Source organism: Ranitomeya imitator, chromosome 2 (assembly GCF_032444005.1).
Source record: "Ranitomeya imitator isolate aRanImi1 chromosome 2, aRanImi1.pri, whole genome shotgun sequence".
NCBI lineage: Eukaryota > Metazoa > Chordata > Amphibia > Anura > Dendrobatidae > Ranitomeya > Ranitomeya imitator.
In genome coordinates, this window is record NC_091283.1 from 229,546,619 (window position 1) to 229,566,267 (window position 19,649).

The window sequence follows — 19,649 nt, forward strand, 5'->3', positions numbered from 1 at the left end:
AAACTAGCCTTGACAACCTCCAATCTGGATTCTGCCCCAACCAAAATTACTAATGACTTACTCACAGTCAAAGCTAACAGACACTTCTCCATCCTCCTCCTTCTTGATCTGTCCTCTGCCTTCGACACAGCCGACAATTGCTTACTTCTACACATTCTTTCTTCCCTTGGCATCAAAGACCTTGCCATGTCCTGGATTTCCTCATACCTTTACGACCGCACATTTAGTGTTTCCCACTCCCACACTACCTCCTCATCCAACCCTCTGTGTGTTGGAGTCTCTCAAGGCTGTGTCCTGGGGCCCTTACTTTTTTCCATCTATACCCTTGGCCTAGGACAACTCAAAGTCCCATGGCTTCCAATACCACCTGCATGCGGACGAGACTCAGATCTACCTCTCTGGCGCAGACGTCAACTCTCTGCTGTCCAGAATCCTCGAGTGTCTGTCAGCCATATCCTCCTTCTTCACCTCTCGCTTCCTAAAACTCTATGTAGACAAAACCGAACTCATCATATTTCCTCCATCTCGCGTAACTCCACTACCCAACCTATCAATTATGGCAAACGGCATCACACTCTCTCCCGCACCTGAAATCCGCTGCCTTGAAGTAACTCTCGACTCTGCCCTGTCTTCAAAGCGCACGTCCAAACTCTTGCCACCTCCTGTTGCCTCCAACTCAAATATTTCCAGAATCTGTCTCTTCCTCAGCCCTCAATCTACTAAAACTCTTGTGCATGCTTTCATCTCCCGCCTTGATTACTGCAACACCTTCCTCTGTGGCCTCCCTGCTAATTCTCTTGCACCACTCCAGTCTGTCCTCAACTCTGCTGCCCGACTACATTGGAGGAGGCCTTCAGAGATCTGTGTGACGTAACTAGATGCCACCAATACTTGGATCTCGTTGTGGACTAGATTAGAGGACCTGACCGCTCACGTGACCGCGACGTCATGAAAGGTCCTTCACTCACTGCATTCTTAGGAATGGAGGCAGACGCTTGCAGCGGTGAAAGCCAGGGTCCTTCGGAGGGGTGAGTATATCCATATTTTTTATTTTTATTCTTTATTTTTTACATGAATATGGATCCCAGGGCCTGAAGGAGAGTCTCCTCTCCTCCAGACCCTGGGAACCACATGCCGTATAAGATGACTGGGCGTATAAGATGACCCCCGTCTTATACGGCGGGTATATCCCAAATTCCATATTTTATATGGAAAAGTTGGGGGTCGTCTTATACGCCCAGTCGCCTTATACACCAGAAAATACGGTACTCATATATCCACAGCTAATATATACACTATAATCAATTGCTTAAAATGGCTGACATAAACTGAAATAAGCCAGACAGACTGTTCAGGGATTTCCAGCCAAAAGCGGAACAGCACCAGATGTATTAAGTGATGATCAGATGTCTCAACTTTGTCCTAGATGCAGATAGCTACACTTTAGTTGCTTAATCAGCATTCATATGTGCATTAATCACAATATTCCATATATATTTAGATAACCAATAACAGAGGAGATTGACAATATGGTAATTAACTAACCACCCCTTTCTATATGCAATTATAAATCCACTAGATGGTGGCCCGATTCTAATGCAACGGGTATTCTAGAATATGCATGTCCACGTAGTATATTGCCCAGCCACGTAGTATATTGCCCAGCCACGTAGTATATTGCCCAGCCACGTAGTATATTGCCCAGCCACGTAGTATATTGCCCAGCCACGTAGTATATTGCCCAGCCACGTAGTATATTGCCCAGCCACGTAGTATATTGCCCAGCCACGTAGTATAGTGCCCAGCCACGTAGTATAGTGCCCAGCCACGTAGTATAGTGCCCAGCCACGTAGTATAGTGCCCAGTGACGTAGTATAGTGCCAAGTGACGTAGTATATTACCCAGCCACGTAGTATATTGCCCAGTTAAGTAGTATATTGCCCAGCAACGTAGTATACAGCACAGAGCCACGTAGTATATTGCACAGCGACGTAGTATACAGCACAGAGCCACGTAGTATACTGCCCAGCCACGTAGTATATTGGCCAATCACGTAGTATATTGCCCAGCCACGTATGTCACAGGTTAAAAAATAAAAAAAATAAACATATACTCACCTTCCGAGGGCCCCTTGTAGTTCGGTCACATGACCGTGACGTCATGGCAGGTCCTTCTCCCATACCATTCTTGGCACCGGAACCTGCCGGAGGTCACCGGAGCATCGCAAAAGGTGAGTATATAATGATTTATTTTTTTATTATTTTTAACAGTAGATCTTTTTACTATTGACACTGCATAGGCAGCATCAATAGTAAAAACTTGGTCACACAGGGTTAATAGCGGCGGTAACGGAGTGCGTTACCCGCAGCATAACGCGGTCCGTTACTACTGGCATTAACCCTGTGTGAGCGGTGACTGCGGGGAGTATGGAGCGGGCACCAACTGCAGGGGAGTAGGGAGGGACTAACCGGACTGTGGCCGTCGCTGATTGGGCGCGGCAGCCATGACAGGTAGCTAGCGAGACCAATCAGTGACTTGGATTCCATGACAGAAAGAAGCCACGACCAATGAATACCCATGACAGAAAGACAGAAGGACAGAAAGACGGAAGTGACTGTGATGAGGGAACAGCCGCCATCTTGGAACAGGCATGCTATCAGATTGGCGTGACTCCATTTTGTCTCCTGGACACAGGAGTGCTCCTGGCCCCCACCTTTGCTAATGAATAGAGTTCCTATTAGTATGCTAACGGGCTGAGCTCAGTGTAAACTGTAGACGGTAGTTCAAAGCCCCATGAGGAAACCACGCCACCAGGGGGCTTGGAAATGCTTGGGGGCTTAATTAAAACATGCATGCCAAGTGGCCACTGGATACACATCTATTGTGGCAGCCCAGCCAAACCGTCTCCAACATGGAATTGTGAATTATGGACACATCGTCCGAGGTACAGGCTCATAAAAAATATTCTCCTTACCCTAAAGAAATTGTGCATCCAACAGTGTGACTCCCGTAACGGTGGAAGGTCTGAAACCCGAGATATAGGGATCAGCCTCCCACAGGGACCGAATGGGTCCAGGTTTGATCCCGGTACGACCGGCAGAACAAACCACAGGCGCTGGTACTGCCCGTGTGCTGATCCGATCATCCTGAGAGAAGTTATCCCATTTATTAGATATTGGAATAAATCTTGCAGGGAGACAGAGGGGGTGGAGATTGCTAAGCCCACCCAGCTGCAGGCAGGGGGGCTCAGCCAGGTATAAGAAGAAGCTGAGGTCACTGGGAGGCTCTCACTCCACAGAAGAACATGATGATGATTTCTTAAGGAACAGGGTAAGCCAGCCAGAGGGGGGAGCAAGCACATGCTTTCTGGGGGCTGCCCGGCAACTAAGTTTTTGGACCTGCGGAATGCTATGCCCCCCCGGCTTCCACAAGCGACCTTCAACCTGGTAAATTGACCCCCAGCTTTATACTTTCAGCCTTGGATTATTGTTGTTATATTGTACTCTGACTGTAACTCTTGATATATTGTGATTGTATATTTCTGGTAATTATCTAGTGCGCCCTTAAGGCAATTAAATCATAAATTAATTTTGGGCTGATCCTTTTACTCTGATTGCGAATCCTAGAATACCCAGTGTGGGTAACAGGGCAGTCTCCCCGGTGGCCATTTGCTCTAGGTGCAGTTCCGTTACTGACCTGAGAGACCAAGGGGGCGCCGGAGAGCTGGGCCTGGGTAGTGACGTCACGGATTGGTGACGTGGTAGGAATGGGTAATCCTTCACAGTGACCCTTAGACAATTATATAGTAGATATATGTACAATAAATCATCAGTATTGGTGGAATGTTATTGTCACAATGGTGTGCAGTCTCATTCTTGAGCACTCAAAATACTCAGTCTAAATCGGGAACGACTGCAGCACACACAGGGATAGATTTATCCAAACCAAATTTCCATAACATCTGGTGCCCAACGTGGGGCACCAGATGTTATGGAAATTTGGTTTGGATAAATCAATCCCTGTGTGTGCTGCGGCCGTTTCCATGCAGGAGGGGGCTCCCCTTGCAACTGGATCCAGGCGAACTGAAAAGTAGCCTAAAGGTCTGTTTTTCCTTTCTCAATAAGTCGTGCCATTCTGCAGTTTGAAGTCTGCCATTCTCATGAATCCTACATACTTTATACCTTCTAAAATTCTTCACATGCTTAACACCTCTCATCTTCTCCTCTTCTCTCTCCTCCAAACTTCCCATCTTCTCCACCTCTCTTTCTGCACCACACCTCTCTCCTCCTCCTCTTTCTTCTCTGCCTCACCTATCTCCTCCTTTTACACACCCTCCTTCTTTGTTGTCGGCTGGGACAACTTTCAATTCAACTAGTGTGGTGCCTCTGTATTCAGTGCTTACAAGCACAGTCCAGCCATTGCCAGTTGTGATATGGGGGAAAGAAGGTGAAAATCCCCCTACACACAATGCAGTAGGCAACCCCCAGACACATCAGGCAGCAGACAGCTCAGCCCTGGGTGCATAGGGGGGAGGACTGACATCACCATCTGCTGATAATGTACAACTTCAGCACCGGTCAGAGCTGCCTACATTCACACCAACATAGAACCATAAGCCTATGCTTCAGCAAGGGGGGAGACATCCTCACACAAAAAGGCAACTTCTAAGTCCAAAAATCAGCCAGTGTATGACCCCAGTACACGCTATCACAACTATTTCTCTGATGAAGAGGGAACATTATACATGCTGCCCAGTACTAGGAAAAGAAAACCACAGGCACTAAGAATGCAGGGGCAGATAGAGACACTATGTGCACTTCATCCCAAGTCAGGTGACCAGCATTCTCAACAATCTCCCAGACCCAGGGATGCATCCCATGCCATTTTACTGAAGAATGTAGCAGAACCAGCAAACATATGCAGCCACCTGGAATGATCTGTGGGCCATGAATGGAAATAAAAGCAGGTGATGCACTCTGGCCAATCATGAAGGAACAATTCAAACTTCCAGCAAAATTAGATGTACACGCTTGGGAGTCAGGGCCACAGCTAACTGAACAGCTCAGAGAGTGGGCCAAAGGCAGATTGGCAGGACAAGCCCTCAGCTTACATGACATGAGACAAGACAAGACTGAGTCTGTAAAGAAGTTTCATGGCAGAGTAATGGAAGTATTCCAAGACTTGGGCTTCACCATTCATGACTAGGTACACAGGCAAATGTTGGCACAGGGCTTTCTGCATGGACTGAGACAGCCAATCAGGAAACCACCGATAGTGGCTAGGCCTGAGAACAGGTCAATAGCAGTGGACTGACCCAGCAAAACGGGCCATGTGCGCTTAAGAGACTGTTTATTGCCAATTGCTGCCAAAATTGCAGCCATTATAGCGCCACGAAGAGTGCGAGGGAAAAAAAGGCGTACCTTCGTGGGCGGAGCCAGCTGGAAAGAGTGCGAAGAAGGAAATGGGTGCCGCGCTGCTGAGAACGCCGGAAGGGGAGCCAGAAGTGAAGATGCTGCAAAGTGCCGAGCGACACAACGGAATAACCGCTGCAGACTCCAGAGCAGAGACAAAGACCTCAATAAGGTTAGCAAAGGGAAGAAGTGGTGGCAGATGCAGCCGCAGCCCCTGTAATGCCCCAAGACCTCGGGTTGGATGCAGCCGCCGGTCTCATGGCACCCCGGGCCTCGCTGCGGACACACCTGCAGGCCGCATCTTACCACCAGGCCCTGTGAAACAAGGACCCCGCTGCCGCTACAGTGCCCATCATGCCGTTGTCCACAGTAGCCAAAGTGATTGAGCGTCAACCAGGAGTGCAAAAGATGGCCGCTGGTGAACACTGACCGGGAAGCGCAACCACCCTACAAAGACAGAAGAAGTGTCAAGTGTTGCAACTGTGGCAAGTTTGGCCATTTCTGGAACCAGTGCAGAGCACCCATGCAACCCAAGAGTTGGTCCAGAGAAACAGGTCAAGGAAGAAGTACAGAAAGCAGTGAAGTACCCCATCCATAGCACAGGGGTAGACCAGATCCTCAAGACACTACGCTCCTGACATGTAAAACCCCATCTGCAGGACCAATACCTCAAATTACCCTGAAAGTGGATGGTCAGATCTTTTCTTCTGCACACCGGTGCAGCCAGAGGTGTGAGAACATGTGGAACTCCCAGATCCCACCTGCCTATCAGAATCCTCTGTGTCTCGCATGGGCATTGATGGTCAAGTCAGACATTCTCAGCTTACAAAGCCTCTGAGCGTGTGCACTCAACCAGGACACTCAACCCTGTCCCAGTTTGTGGTGTCAGGGACCTGCTACTCAACCTGCTGGGAGCGGTTCTACTGCAGAAGCTGAAGACGGCCAGTGTTCGAGGAAGATGGGACCGTGATACTTTCTTCATCCCTGACCCAAGAAGAATCATGCTGGTGGTCCTACAAGAACCTCAAACAACCGACGGAGGCCTACCCAAGGAGGTACTGGACGTAGTACCAGAAAGTCTATGGTCTAAGGGACCCCAGGACATGGGAAAACCTCAAGTTGCCCCAGTGCGGGTGTCACTCAAGCCAGGTATCTCGTACCCTCGTAAGGCCCAGTATCCCATGTCCATCGCCTAGAGTCAAGCTGTCTCTGACCAACTGAAGGTCTACACGGAAATGGAATCATTGTTCCTTGCACATCGCCTTGCAATACTCCGCTTTTCCTGGTCAAGAAAAAGAATGTAAAAGGGGAGTCAGCCAAGTTCAGAATGGCACATGACCTGAGAGCTGTGAATGACGCCACGGCGTTTGAAACTTTAATTGTGCCGAATCAGCACACTCTGCTCTCAAATGTGCCTTCCACTGCAAAAGTGTTCACAGTGACCGACCTGGCTAATGCTTTCTCCAGTGTTCCCTTTCATCCGGAAGCCCAATTCCTGTTTGCCTTCATGCACCAGGGGGAACAGCACACATGGACAGTGATGCCACAGCGGGCCCAGAACAGCCCTTCACAGTTCACCAAAGCAATATCCACAGTGCTCACCAACTGGGTCACAGAACATGCAGAAGTAACCCTGCTACAATACGTGGACAATCTACACCTTTGTGCAGTTGACTTTGACACGTGTAAAGACCATTCCTTGTCTCTCTTACTCTACCTGGCGGAGCAGCACTGCAAGGTTTCAAAGAACAAAGTCCAGTGGTGTCTGAAGCGAGTTACGTTCCAGGGACACTGTATTGCTCAACAGACAAAACACCTGACAGATGACCGGAAGACCACAGTGGAGAAGATGGCTCCTCCAACAACTCCAAAGGCGCTACAGGCCTTCCTTGGTCTAGTTTCGCATTGCAGAGTCTGGATCCCTGATGACTCAGTCCTAATGTAGCCTCTGTATGTTTGCGTCAACGTAACCCCGTTCCTCCTGACAGATGCAGCCTTCAGCTCGTTCAAGAAGTTAAAAGGCTCTGTAATCTCAGCGCCAGCACCAGGCCTACCTGACTACGAGAAGCCATTCGGTCTCTACCTGATGTAAAAAAAAGGCCTTGCTACTGGAGTCCTGACATAGCTTCAGGGGGGAAAGCAGAGACCTTTAGGCTACTTTTCAGCTCGCCTGTATCTAGTTGCAAGGGGAGCCCCCTCCTGCATGGGAACGGCCGCAGCACACACAGGGATAGATTTACCCAAACCAAATTTCCATAACATATATGATGTAACTAGATGCCACCAATACTTAGATCTTGTCGCGGACTACATTGGAGGACGTCTTCAGAGATGTATGTGATGTAACTAGATGCCACTAGGGTTGAACGACTTTTGCTTTTTTAGGATCGAGTCGGGTTTCGCGAAACCCGACTTTGTCAAAAGTCGGGTCGGGTGAAATCAGCTGATTATTGCGAAAAGTCGGGGGCCGACCGAAACACGAAACTCAATGCAAGTCACTGGAGAATCAAAGTCGGCAGTGAGTGCAGGACAGGAAAACACCTACAGTGCCCATTTAGGGGTAGGGCTGGCTCAAGATTTTCGTGGGCCCAGGAAACGCGGAATACGTCACGGAGGTGGAGCAGGGAGAAGTAAGTATTTCAACTTTGCAAGTACTGTGATCCTGAGAAAGCAGGGGGAACCCACTAGTTGGCACTGGCACAGGGCCCCTCATAGTGCGGAGGTGTGTTTGTCGGCAGGTGGCGCCTCCCACTGCCAGAGACACTTTTGCGTACTATGAGGGGCCATGTGCCAGTGCCAACAAGTATGCCCCCCCCACCTGATGAAGGAACCTGCACTTTCATCTGCACCTTCCTCTTTGTCCCTGTGTAAGGTGGTATAGTATGCGGGAAGGGGAACCTGACTTTCAGCTTGGTCAGGTTCTGGCTGTGTAGAGTGCAAGGGGAATGTAGTGGTCTGGGTCAATGTACCAACAGACTCATCTAGCAGTGGCTGGGCAATGGGCAGGATGAGGAAGAAACACAGATATAGGCCCAAAATAAAAAAAAGTAGGCTAAAAGCAGTTCAAAATTGGTAACAGGACTAAACAGGCGGCATAGCTTTGTTAAGTGGAGGAAAATTGTAATGAGGGGAGCAGACAGAGTTAGTAGGCCCAAAATAAAAAAAGTAGGCTAAATGCAGTTCAAAAATGGTAACAGGGCTAAACAGACGGCATAGCTAGGTACTGGGGTGGGCTCCTCTGCTGAGTAGCAGACAGTGGTAGTTGGCGCAAAGTATTAACTGGCCTAAATGGAGGCCAGGGCCCCTGTACATTTTAACTATCTATCATTTCAACAAATTTGTATTGGCAGTGCCATTGAAGGATTTAACAGCACAGACTACACAGTGGTGGAGCAGGGAGAGGTAAGTTTTGCAAGTGGTAGAGCACTGTTCGAGCTGGGGGGAACACACTCTCGTGGGCGGCGGTACTGGCACAGGGCCCCTCATATTACGACGGTGTGTCTGACGTTGGTTGTGCACCACCACCATCAGAGACACTTCATTGTACTATGAGGGACCCTGTTCCAGTGCCGTCGCCCAAGAGTGGGCGCACTCACCTGTCCAGGCAAACGGCACTCGCACGGGTGCTTGCGCCAGGTGGTGAACACGGCCCTATGGGGGGGGGGGAGTCAGCTCATTTAGGGAGGTATAAAAATGGCCTGTGGTGGACATTCAGCAGCTGCAAATGGAGGAATTGGAGAAGTCAGTAAGAGGAGGCCAAAAGTAAAACTTTTTCAGGCAACCTACGTGTCAGCAGGAGAAGGTGGGGCAAAATAATTTGAAATCCATGAATGGTTCATATTAATGAAGGTTAGATCATCAACATTCTGGGTAGCCAGACGTGTCCTTTTTTCGGTCAGTATTGAACCAGCAGCACTGAAGACTCTTCCTGACAGCACACTAGAAGCAGGGCAAGCGAGCTAGTGTAATGCATATTCTGCCAATTCAGGCCAGGTGTCTATTTTAGATGCCCAGTAATGAAAGGGGAATGACCTGCGAGTATGTAACCATACTGGACAAATGCTGTCTCCTGTCACTTTGAATCGATGCAGCAGTACCTGTCATGTCAGAAGTCATTGCGAAATCACTCCACAACCTGGTCATAAAACCCCTCTGTCCAACGCCACTTCGGATTTGTGCACCACTAACACCTCTGCCATGTTGCCCCCTACGGCTCGTGTGAGGACCATCACCGCCGCTGTTTGCTGGGAATGCCTGAACCAAACGGTCTACAAGAGTTGCTTGTTTGGTAGCCAATATTTGCTCAAGGTTCTCATGTGGCATGATATTTTGTAATTTTCCTTTATATCGTTGATCCAGGAGGCAGGCCAACCAGTAATAGTCATCGGTCATCATTTTGATAATGCGGGGGTCCCTTTTTAGGATACGCAAGGCATACTCAGCCATGTGGGCCAATGTTCCAGGTGTCAATTCACTGCTTGTGCTGGGTTGAGGAGCACTTTCTTGCTAATCAACATCACGTGTCCCGCAAAAATCCTGTACCTGACCATGCAACGCCATCAGTTTCTATTGCCCCTGAGAAGCATCCTCCTCCCATAAATATTCATCCCCATCATCCTCCTCCCCTTCATCCGCCACCTCGTCCAGAAGAGTTCCCTGAGCAGACAATGGCTGACTGTCATCAAGGCTTCCCTCCTCCTCGGCTGCAGACGCCAGCTCCTTAATGTGCGTCAAACTTTGCATCAGCAGACGCATTAGTGGGATGCTCATGCTTAAGATGGCGTAGTCTGCACTTACCAGCCGTGTGCATTCCTCAAAACACTGAAGGACTTGACAGAGGTCTTGGAGCTTCGACCACTGCACACCCGACAACTCCATGTCTGCATCCAACTAACTGCCCGTGTATGTGTATCCTCCCTCAAACTAATCACAGCACACCTCTGTTCGCACAGCCTCTGAACCATGTGCAGTGTGGAGTTCCACCTTGTTGCAACGTCGATTATTAGGCGGTGCTGGGGAAGATTCAGCGATCGCTGATGGTTCAGCATACGGCTGGAGTGTACGGGTGACCGGCGGATGTGCGAGCAAAGTCTTCGCACCTTCAGGAGCAGGGCTGGTAACTCCGGATAATTTTTGAGGAAGCACTGCACCACCAGGTTCACGGTGTGAGCCAGGCAAGGAATGTGTTTCAGTTCTGAAAGGGCTATGGCAGCCATAAAATTCCTTCCGTTATCACGGACTACCTTGCCTGCCTCAAGATGTACACTGCCCAGCCATGACTGAGTATCTTGCTGCAAGTACTGGGCCAGTACTTCTGCGGTGTGTCTGTTGTCGCCCAAACACTTCATTTCTATTTGTAAGCTTGCGAGCAGGGCCCTCATTCCTCTTGGTATCTATTTTGAACTGTGATTTCTGTTATGCTATAATGTCTATTTCCTGTACAAGTCCTCTCTATAATTTGTAAAGCGCTGCGGAATATGTTGGCGCTATATAAATAAAATTATTATTATTATTTCTAACACAGCCTGCTGACGCTTACCACTAGCTGTTCGATAATGGGACACCTCGTGTGCAACACTGGCAGCTGCGGATGGAGTGGTCGTGCGACTGCGCTCTGTGGCCAAGCTTTCGCTTCTGGAGGATTAGGAGGGGTGGCGCACGCCTACAGCCAACTGTTTCCTAGACCGTAGGCTAGGCAGAACTGTCCCACTATGGCTGTTCCCTGTGGACCCTGCATCCACCACATTAACCCCGTGTGCCGTGATGGACACGTAATGTCCCTGGCCATGCCTACTGGTCCATGCATCTGTTGTGAGGTGCACCTTTCTACTGACTGAGAACATGGACAATGCGGTCTTTTACGTGCTGGTGGAGGGCTGGGATGGCTTTTCTCGCAAAGAAGTGTCGACCGGGTAGGTCATAGCATGGTACTACGTAGGTCATCAGGGCTTTGAAAGCTTCGCTTTCAACCAACCAGTAGGGCATCATCTCTAACAAGAGAAGTCTAGCAATGTGGGTGTTCAAACCCTGTGTACGTGGATGAGAGGATGACTACTCTCTTTTCCTAACGAGAGTCTCTTGTAGGGTGAGCTGGACTGGAGGTGCATATGGTGGAACTAGCGGTGGTGGTGGTGGTGGTGGTGGACATGGCGGATTGAGAGAGGGTTGGTGATGGTATTCTCGATGTTGGCCTACATACAGTGTTTCCTACCAAGAACCTTGTGATTCACTGACTCCTTTGGCCTTGCGAAGATACCTCCACATTTGTTGCTGGTGGTGTCCTAACCGGTGGGCTTACAGTGAGGGAAGCAATGTAGCGTTGCTGACTACCTTCATTCTGAGCAGGTGCACCAACGGTACTGGACGTTTTGTAGTTAGTCCAGACTGGCAAGTGCATGCTGGTATTTAAACTTTGAAGATTCTTCCCTCTGCTAAAGGTCTTTGAACATTTCTTACAGATAACTTTTGACTGAACATTCGTATCTTGGTTAAAAAATTCCCACACTGCACTCTTCCTACTATGGATTACCTTTTCAGGCATTGCACGCTGTGCTACTTTCACCGGATGGCCACGCTGTCCTTAAACGGTTTTTGTTTTTGACAAACATTTTTGGCCTGATACGGGCCTGCCAGATGACAGCTGTTGCGATGTAGATGGCTGCTGCGGATCATCCTCCTCCGCTTCAGAGCTACTGGCAGCGGCACCCTCTTCCCCAATGGCTGCCAATCTGGGTCAACAACTGGGTCATCTATCACCTACTCTTCAATGTCATGTGCACCTTTCTCAGCGTCACCGTGTAAGGTGCTATAGCGTTCGGGACGGGGCACCATAATCTCATCAGGGTCAGATTCTGGCTCAGTACACTGCGAGGGCAATGTAGTGATCTGAGTCAATGGAACAGCATTATAATCTAGCTGTGGCTGTGCATCAGTGCAATCCATGTCCGATTCATCTTGTAATGGTCAGTTAACAATTTCCCGTTCTAACCCAGGCACGGTATATGTGTAAAGAGCTCCATGGAGTAACCTGTAGTGTCACCTGACGCATCCATCACTTTTGGTTTGGGTGAAGGACACAAGGAAATGTCTTGTTCCTGACTGGGAGCATCCACTGACGACTCGCTGCTTTTATATTTGGAACTTTCTGAAGAGGAGGCGAAACAGCTAGAGGCTGAGTCAGCAAGGAAAGTCAAAACTTTTTCCTGCTGCTCCGGCTTTAAAAGCCGTTTTCCTACTCCCAGATAAGGGATCCTTCGAGGTCTTGTGTAGCCAGACGATGATGCTGGCTCAACACCTCCAGCCTTAGGTGCTATTGTGCTTTTGCCACTACCACCAGATGCACCACCACCACCATCAGTACCAGCTGGCAACCACCGCCCACGGCCTCTTACACCTGACTTCCTCATTTTTTGGAAAATCTAACCAAAATAACAACCGTTATATGGTACTGTAAAACAAGGTAGAAGGTGTATATAAACGTGTTGAGATTTTAAATCTCCCTTTTTTGGGGGGAGACTGAACAAAAATTTAGACCCTGTGCAAAAAACAACACAATGTAAGTGGCTGAAAGTGGCTGGCTGATACACGGCAAACTAACAGGATAGAAGTATATCCACTTTGTGAGAATTTAAATCTCCCTCTTTTTTTTGGGAGACTGAACCACAACTTAGGCCCAGTGTATATAACAACGCAATCTAAGTGGCAGAAAATGGCTATATTAAGTTTATGTACTTATTCCTCATATGGCACATGGAAGCTATATTGTTAGGATGTTTTTCTCCCGCTTTTCAATTTATAATAGATGACCAAATGTAATTACTTGTATATACTTAATTTATTTTGGTAATTTTTCTTTGTATTTTGTCTATGCACTTTATTCTGTTTTCGAGCACACTGATGAAGGTCCTTTGTTGACCAAAACGTTTGAACATTGTGATACTGTATGTATTATAGTAAACACCCTATTGCATCAGACTCACGAGAGTGTGCCAAGTATATTCTACTAGATTGTGGCCCGATTCTAATGCATCGGGTATTCTAGAATATGCATGTCCCAGTAGTATATGGACAATGATGATTCCAGAATTCTCGGCAGACTGTGCCCGTCGCTGATTGGTCGAGGCAACCTTTATGACATCATCGTCGCCATGGCAACCATTATGACATCTACGTCGATACTATGCCCGTCGCTGAATCAGAAACGTGGGATATCTACGTCCTTTATGACATCATCGTCGCTGTGCCCGTTGCTGATTGGTCGAGGCCTGGCGGCCTCGACCAATCAGACGCGGGATGTCTACGTCCTTTATGACATCATCGTCGCTGTGCCCGTCGCTGATTGGTCGAGGCCTGGCGGCCTCGACCAATCAGAGACGTGGGATTTCTACATCGATGCTGTGCTCGTCGCTGATTGGACGCGGGATTTCCAGGACAGACAGACATACGGAAAAACCCTTAGACAATTATATATATAGATAGTGACCCAAAACTCAGGCCCAGTGTATAACACAACGCAATGTAAGTGGCAGAAAGTGGCTGGCTGACATACAGCACACTAACAGGACTGCAGTAGATCCACTTTGTGAGAATTTGAAACTCCCTTTTCTGGGGGAGACTGACCAAAACTCAGTCCCAGTGTATAAAACAACGCAACCTAAGTGGCAGAAAGTGGCTGGAAGATATATGAAAAAATACAAGGACTGTAGTACAATTTCAATCTCCCTACAATGATCTCAGGAAAAGTATGGCAGCAATAAAAAGGACTGCTGCACACAAAAGTGTGGACAAATAAACAAGATATCTGTGAAGAAAGGAGCAACAGGATTTTTGCTTTTAAAAAAGCAGTTGGTTTGCACAGCAGCGTGCAAACAGCAATGCAGCTATCAGGGAGCCTTATAAGGCAGCCTAATAAGCTACAGCGCTGATGCACAAAAATATAGCCTCCACTGTCCCTGCAAACAAATGGTGGTGTTGGACAGTGGAAATCGCTACAGCACAAGCAGTTTCGGGGCTTAATCTTCCCTCCCTAACTATATCCCTTCTTCTGATGAAGTTGCAGCAACCTCTCCCTATGCGAAGATCGGCAGAAGTAAGATGGTGGTCGGCGTGCACGCCCCTTTATAGCCCCTGTGACGCCGAAGAAAGCAAGCCAATCACTGTCATGCCCTTCTCTAAGATGGTAGGGACCGAGACCTATGTCATCACGCTGCCCACACTCTGCGTCCTCCTTCATTGGCTGAAATATGGCGCTGAAAGCGGCATACGAAACGCAACTTTGGCGCGAAGATCGCCGACCTCATGGCCGATCCCACACTAGGGTCAGGTCGGGTTTCATGAAACCCGACTTTGACGAAAGTCGGCGATTTTTGAATTTGTCCAATCCGTTTCGCTCAACCCTAGATGCCACCAATACTTAGATCTAGTCGTGGACTACATTTGAGGACACCTTCAGAGATGTGGGTGAAGTAACTAGATGTCATCAATACTTGCATATTGTCGTGGACTACATTGGAGGACGTCTTCAGAGATGTGTGTGATGTAAATAGATGCCACCAATATTTAGATCTGGTCGTGGACCACATTTGAGCACGTCTTTAGAGATATGTGTGATGTAACTAGATGCCACCAATACTTAGATCTCGTTGCGGACTATATTGGAGGACGCCTTCAGAGAGGTGTATGATGTAATTAGATGCCACCAATACTTAGATCTTGTCGTGGACCACATTGGAGGACGCCTTCAGAGAGGTGTATGATGTAATTAGATGCCACCAATACTTAGATCTTGTCGTGGACCACATTGGAGGACGCCTTCAGAGAGGTGTGTGATGTAACTAGATGCCACCAATACTTAGATCTTATGTCTGCTTCTCACTGAAACTGACCTGAGACAAGTATTGGAGACATTTTTATAACAAATTGCCTTTATCTATGTCGGACAATTAGAGAAGCCCTCCAGCAATGATCTACATATGTTTGTGCAGAGCGCCTGAGTCCAGGGAGGTGTCTATTACTACACGATGGTGCAGATTCCTTAGAGACACTGATTTTGCGGTTTGAGATTTACGGCTAGATGCAGAAAAACATCAGAACTGATTTTGACAGCATGCAGGCAACTAGTTTAAGGAACAAGACCCTCATGGAAGATTCCCAGTAGAGTCAAATGCCATATCAGTGGACAGACACCGCCCTCAGCTGAGCCATTGTGGAGCACAAACTAGGCTGCAATTGTTTGCAGGCACCATGTCACTTATGTAAGGCTACTGGGGCAAAAAAAAGCAGGGGCAAAAGAAGAGTGGGAAAAAGAAGCGGGGGAAACAGAAGCAGGGGCAAAAGAAAATAATGGGGGCAGAAGAAAATAATGGGGTAAATGAAAATAAAGGGGGAGAAGAAAATAATGGGGGAAAAGAAAACTTCGCAAAAGAATAGAACGGGGAAAAAAGAATGGGGCAAAATAAAAAAGAACGGGGGCAAAGAAAAAAGAAAAGCAAAAGAAAATAACGGGGGGCAAAAGAAAAGAACGGGGCCAAAGAAAAGAACGGGGGCAAAAGAAAAGAACGGGGGCAAAAGAAAAGAACGGGGACAAAAAGAAAAAAATGGAGGCAAAAGAAAAGAAGGGGGCAAAAAGAAAAGAACAATGTCAAGAAGAAAAGAACGGGGCAAAAGAAAGGAACAGGGGCAAAGAGAACGGGTGCTCACCAGAACTCAGGCGTAGTCGCTTTGGAGCACTAGGGCCATTGTTATCTGCACCATGACTGCTATTCCAGAACCTCAGTTTTGAAATAGGAAAACTCACAAATTGTTCCAAAGAAGTAAAGTTAACGCTGCACATAGAAAACATTTCAGTATAAATGTCCTTCTAATGATGTTAAAGCAAAAATGTAATAAAATCTCTCACTCTGCACATTCAGACTCTTGGCTTTTGATCGAAGAGATATCAGATCTCGAGTGCTATGAATTGCAGCGCGAAATCTGTTCAATCCTCCCTTCTGAGCAAGCGCCGTAGGCCGAGGGGCAGCGGTGCCCAGGAGATGGCCGAGATACTGAGCTATTTCATCCTCTGAGTCTTCTGCAAGAAAAAGAAGGTTGTATGAAAAAATACCAGTGACAACAAACACGGAAATCAAGATTAGAGCAATGAAGGATGACATTAGGGAAGGTGACGCTGTGAGAGATGAAGACGGCAATGTCATGGAACGACCTCTGTCCTTGGCCAAAAGATGGCGGTAACGGCACACCAACACACTACGAGAGAACAGCTCTCAGCATTAGCAAGTCCTCAGCTTTCTACATAATGGATGTGTCTACAGGTGCAGATTCTGATGTGGATCCGAACCCGATGGCCGCACACGGCGCATCCGCCCCCGATGGCCGCACACGGCGCATCCACCCCTGATGGCCACACACGGCGCATCCGCCCCCATTAGCTGCATAAGGTGCATCTACACCAATATCTGACACTTACCCACTGCACCCCTTACCCTCTACACATGCAGGGGTGGATCTGACTCCTGCACTATGACTGTCTGACCCCTGAAGAGGACAATTACCCACTACACATGCAGGCATGGATCTGACTCCTGCACTATTACTGTCTGACTCCCGATGTTGACACTTTCCCACTGCACCACTAACCCTATACACATGCAGGGGTGGAATCTGGCTCCTGCAACATGACTGTCTGACTCCTGAAGAGGACACTTACCCACTACACATGCAGGGGTGGATCTGACTCCTGCACTATAACTGTCTGACCCCTGAAGAGGACACTTACCCACTACACATGCAGGGGTGGATCTAACTCCTGCACTGTGACTGTCTGACCCCTGAAGAGGACACTTACCCACTACACATGCAGGGGTGGATCTGACTCCTGCACTATGACTGTCTGACCCCTGAAAAGGACATTTACCCACTACACATGCAGGGGTGGATCTGACTCCTGCACCATGACTGTCTGACCCCTGAAGAGGACACTTACCCACTACACATGCAGGGGTGGATCTCACTCCTGTACTATGACTGTCTGACCCTTGAAGAGGACACTTACCCACTACACATGCAGGGGTGGATCTGACTCCTGCACCATGACTGTCTGACCCCTGAAGAGGACACTTACCCACTACACATGCAGGGGTGGAACTGGCTCCTGCACCATGACTGTCTGACCCCTGAAGAGGACACTTACCCACTACACATACAGGGGTGGATCTGACACCTGCACCATGACTGTCTGACCCCTGAGGAGGACACTTACCCACTACACATGCAGGGATGGTACTGGCTCCTGCACCATGACTGTCTGAACCCTGAAGAGGACACTTACCCACTACACATGCAGGCATGGATATGACTGCTGCACTATGACTGTCTGACCCCTGAAGAGGACACTTACCTACTACACATGCAGGGGTGGAACTGGCTCCTGAACTATGACTGTCTGAACCCTGAAGAGGACACTTACCCACTACACATGCAGGGGTGGAACTGGCTCCCACACTATGACTGTCTGACCCCTGAAAAGGACATTTACCCACTACACATGCAGGGGTGGAACTGGCTCCGGCACTATGACTGTCTGACCCCTGAAGAGGACACTTACCCTCTACACATGCAGGGGTGGAACTGGCTCCTGCACTATGACTGTCTGACCGCTGAAGAGGACACTTACCCACTACACATGCAGGGGTGGATCTGACTCCTGCACTATGACTGTCTGACCCCTGAAGAGGACACTTACCCACTACACATGCAGGAGTGGAACTGGCTCCTGCACCATGACTGTCTGACCCTTGAAGAGGACACTTACCCACTACACATGCAGGGGTGGATCTGACTCCTGCACTATGACTGTCTGACCCCTGAAGAGGACACTTACCCACTACACATGCAGGGGTGAATCTGACTCCTGCACTATGACTGTCTGACCCCCGAGGCTGACACTTAACCACTGCACAACTTACCCTCTACACAAGAATCCATGAAACTAAGGTGTTTGCAGCAGGATGTGGTAAGAAAGTCTGACAAGCATCCAGTCTGAATTCTGTAATGACACAGATGAATAAACACATCAGAGATGGCAAATCCCTGCACGGCCACTGTACATTTTATCCAGCTCCTTCCATGTTACACAACTCAGACGGTACGATACTGAAACGACTAAAAAAGAAGCCATGTTATACCTGGCACCACCAAAGTATCCGTCCTGGAGCTTCCGGAGAGTGGCGAGTACAGTGGGATCCAGACTGGTGCCGGACGCATCTGCAATGATGGGAAACATATGAGAAGATATTGCTCAGGGATCTCGCCACTCGCACATCTTACAGGCTTGTTACTGGTTTCTCTAGTGAGGTTTGTATCAGCAGGATGCTCCTAGAGAAACCTTAGGGTCTATGTATAATGGATGACCAGGTGGATGGATACAGCTGTAGATGTTATACACAAATATGGGTACGTTTATTGATTTACACACGTACATGTATCAGTGTGAATAGACAGCTGCGGAAAATGCTGCAAAGTAAGAAGCTTTACAAAATATCTCATTCTTATCAAATATCAAAATGCAATGAAGTAACCAGAAATGTGCATCCCATCAATATTGGGTGTGATCATCATTTCTTCTTGATACACGTGTACTTGTCGGAGAAGTGTCCTCGGATCTCCTGTGTAAGAGGCTTGTACAGCCCCTGTGTCTCGTCATGTAATAGCAGACAGGTGCTGGGAGGGACCAAGTTGCCCGCCATGACGCTGCAGTGTTGCTATGATGGAAGTAGGCCCACGGCACACAAACCTTTAGGCTACGGACCCACTGGGAGGCTCATCTTGATGTGGTAGCTGAAATTAGGGCTCTATGGGGCAGATAAATCACGTCCAAGTCTGCTTGTTCTTCTTTACGCTGAAGTTACTACCTAATGACATTGGCTGGATGTTTTGGGTCATTGTCCGGCTGTAGAAGACATTTTGAGCTAATCAGTCGCCTCCTTAATGGTATTACGTGATGGGTCAGTATCTGCCTGGATTTCTCAGCCTTGAAGATACAATTAATCCTGACCAGTCCCCATCTTCACTTGCTGAAATACAGCCTCAATCTAGCAAAAAGCCTCCACAATGCTTCACTGTTGCCTACAATTATTATTGAACATTCAGCAAACAAACTCCCCTCTGTTACAGTGAAATATTTCACAATCTGACTTATCAGGAGAGTCCGGAGCACCTTATAACGTTTTCTGCACCCCAGTT

General features: G+C 48.2%; 1 protein-coding gene across 5 annotated transcripts in view; it reads right to left on the bottom strand.

Annotated features, from left to right (window-relative positions):
* The window catches only part of PHKA1 (phosphorylase kinase regulatory subunit alpha 1), a 452,411-nt gene that overhangs the window by 217,041 nt on the left and 215,721 nt on the right, over positions 1 to 19,649 (bottom strand). For all 5 annotated transcript variants that reach the window (XM_069748675.1, XM_069748674.1, XM_069748673.1 and 2 more), the window contains 3 exons: positions 18,593 to 18,671; positions 18,374 to 18,453; positions 16,309 to 16,479 (listed from right to left, as the gene is read on the bottom strand). In XM_069748675.1, the coding sequence (XP_069604776.1) occupies positions 16,309 to 16,479; positions 18,374 to 18,453; positions 18,593 to 18,671 (330 nt within the window). The remainder of the gene's footprint in view (positions 1 to 16,308; positions 16,480 to 18,373; positions 18,454 to 18,592; positions 18,672 to 19,649) is intronic.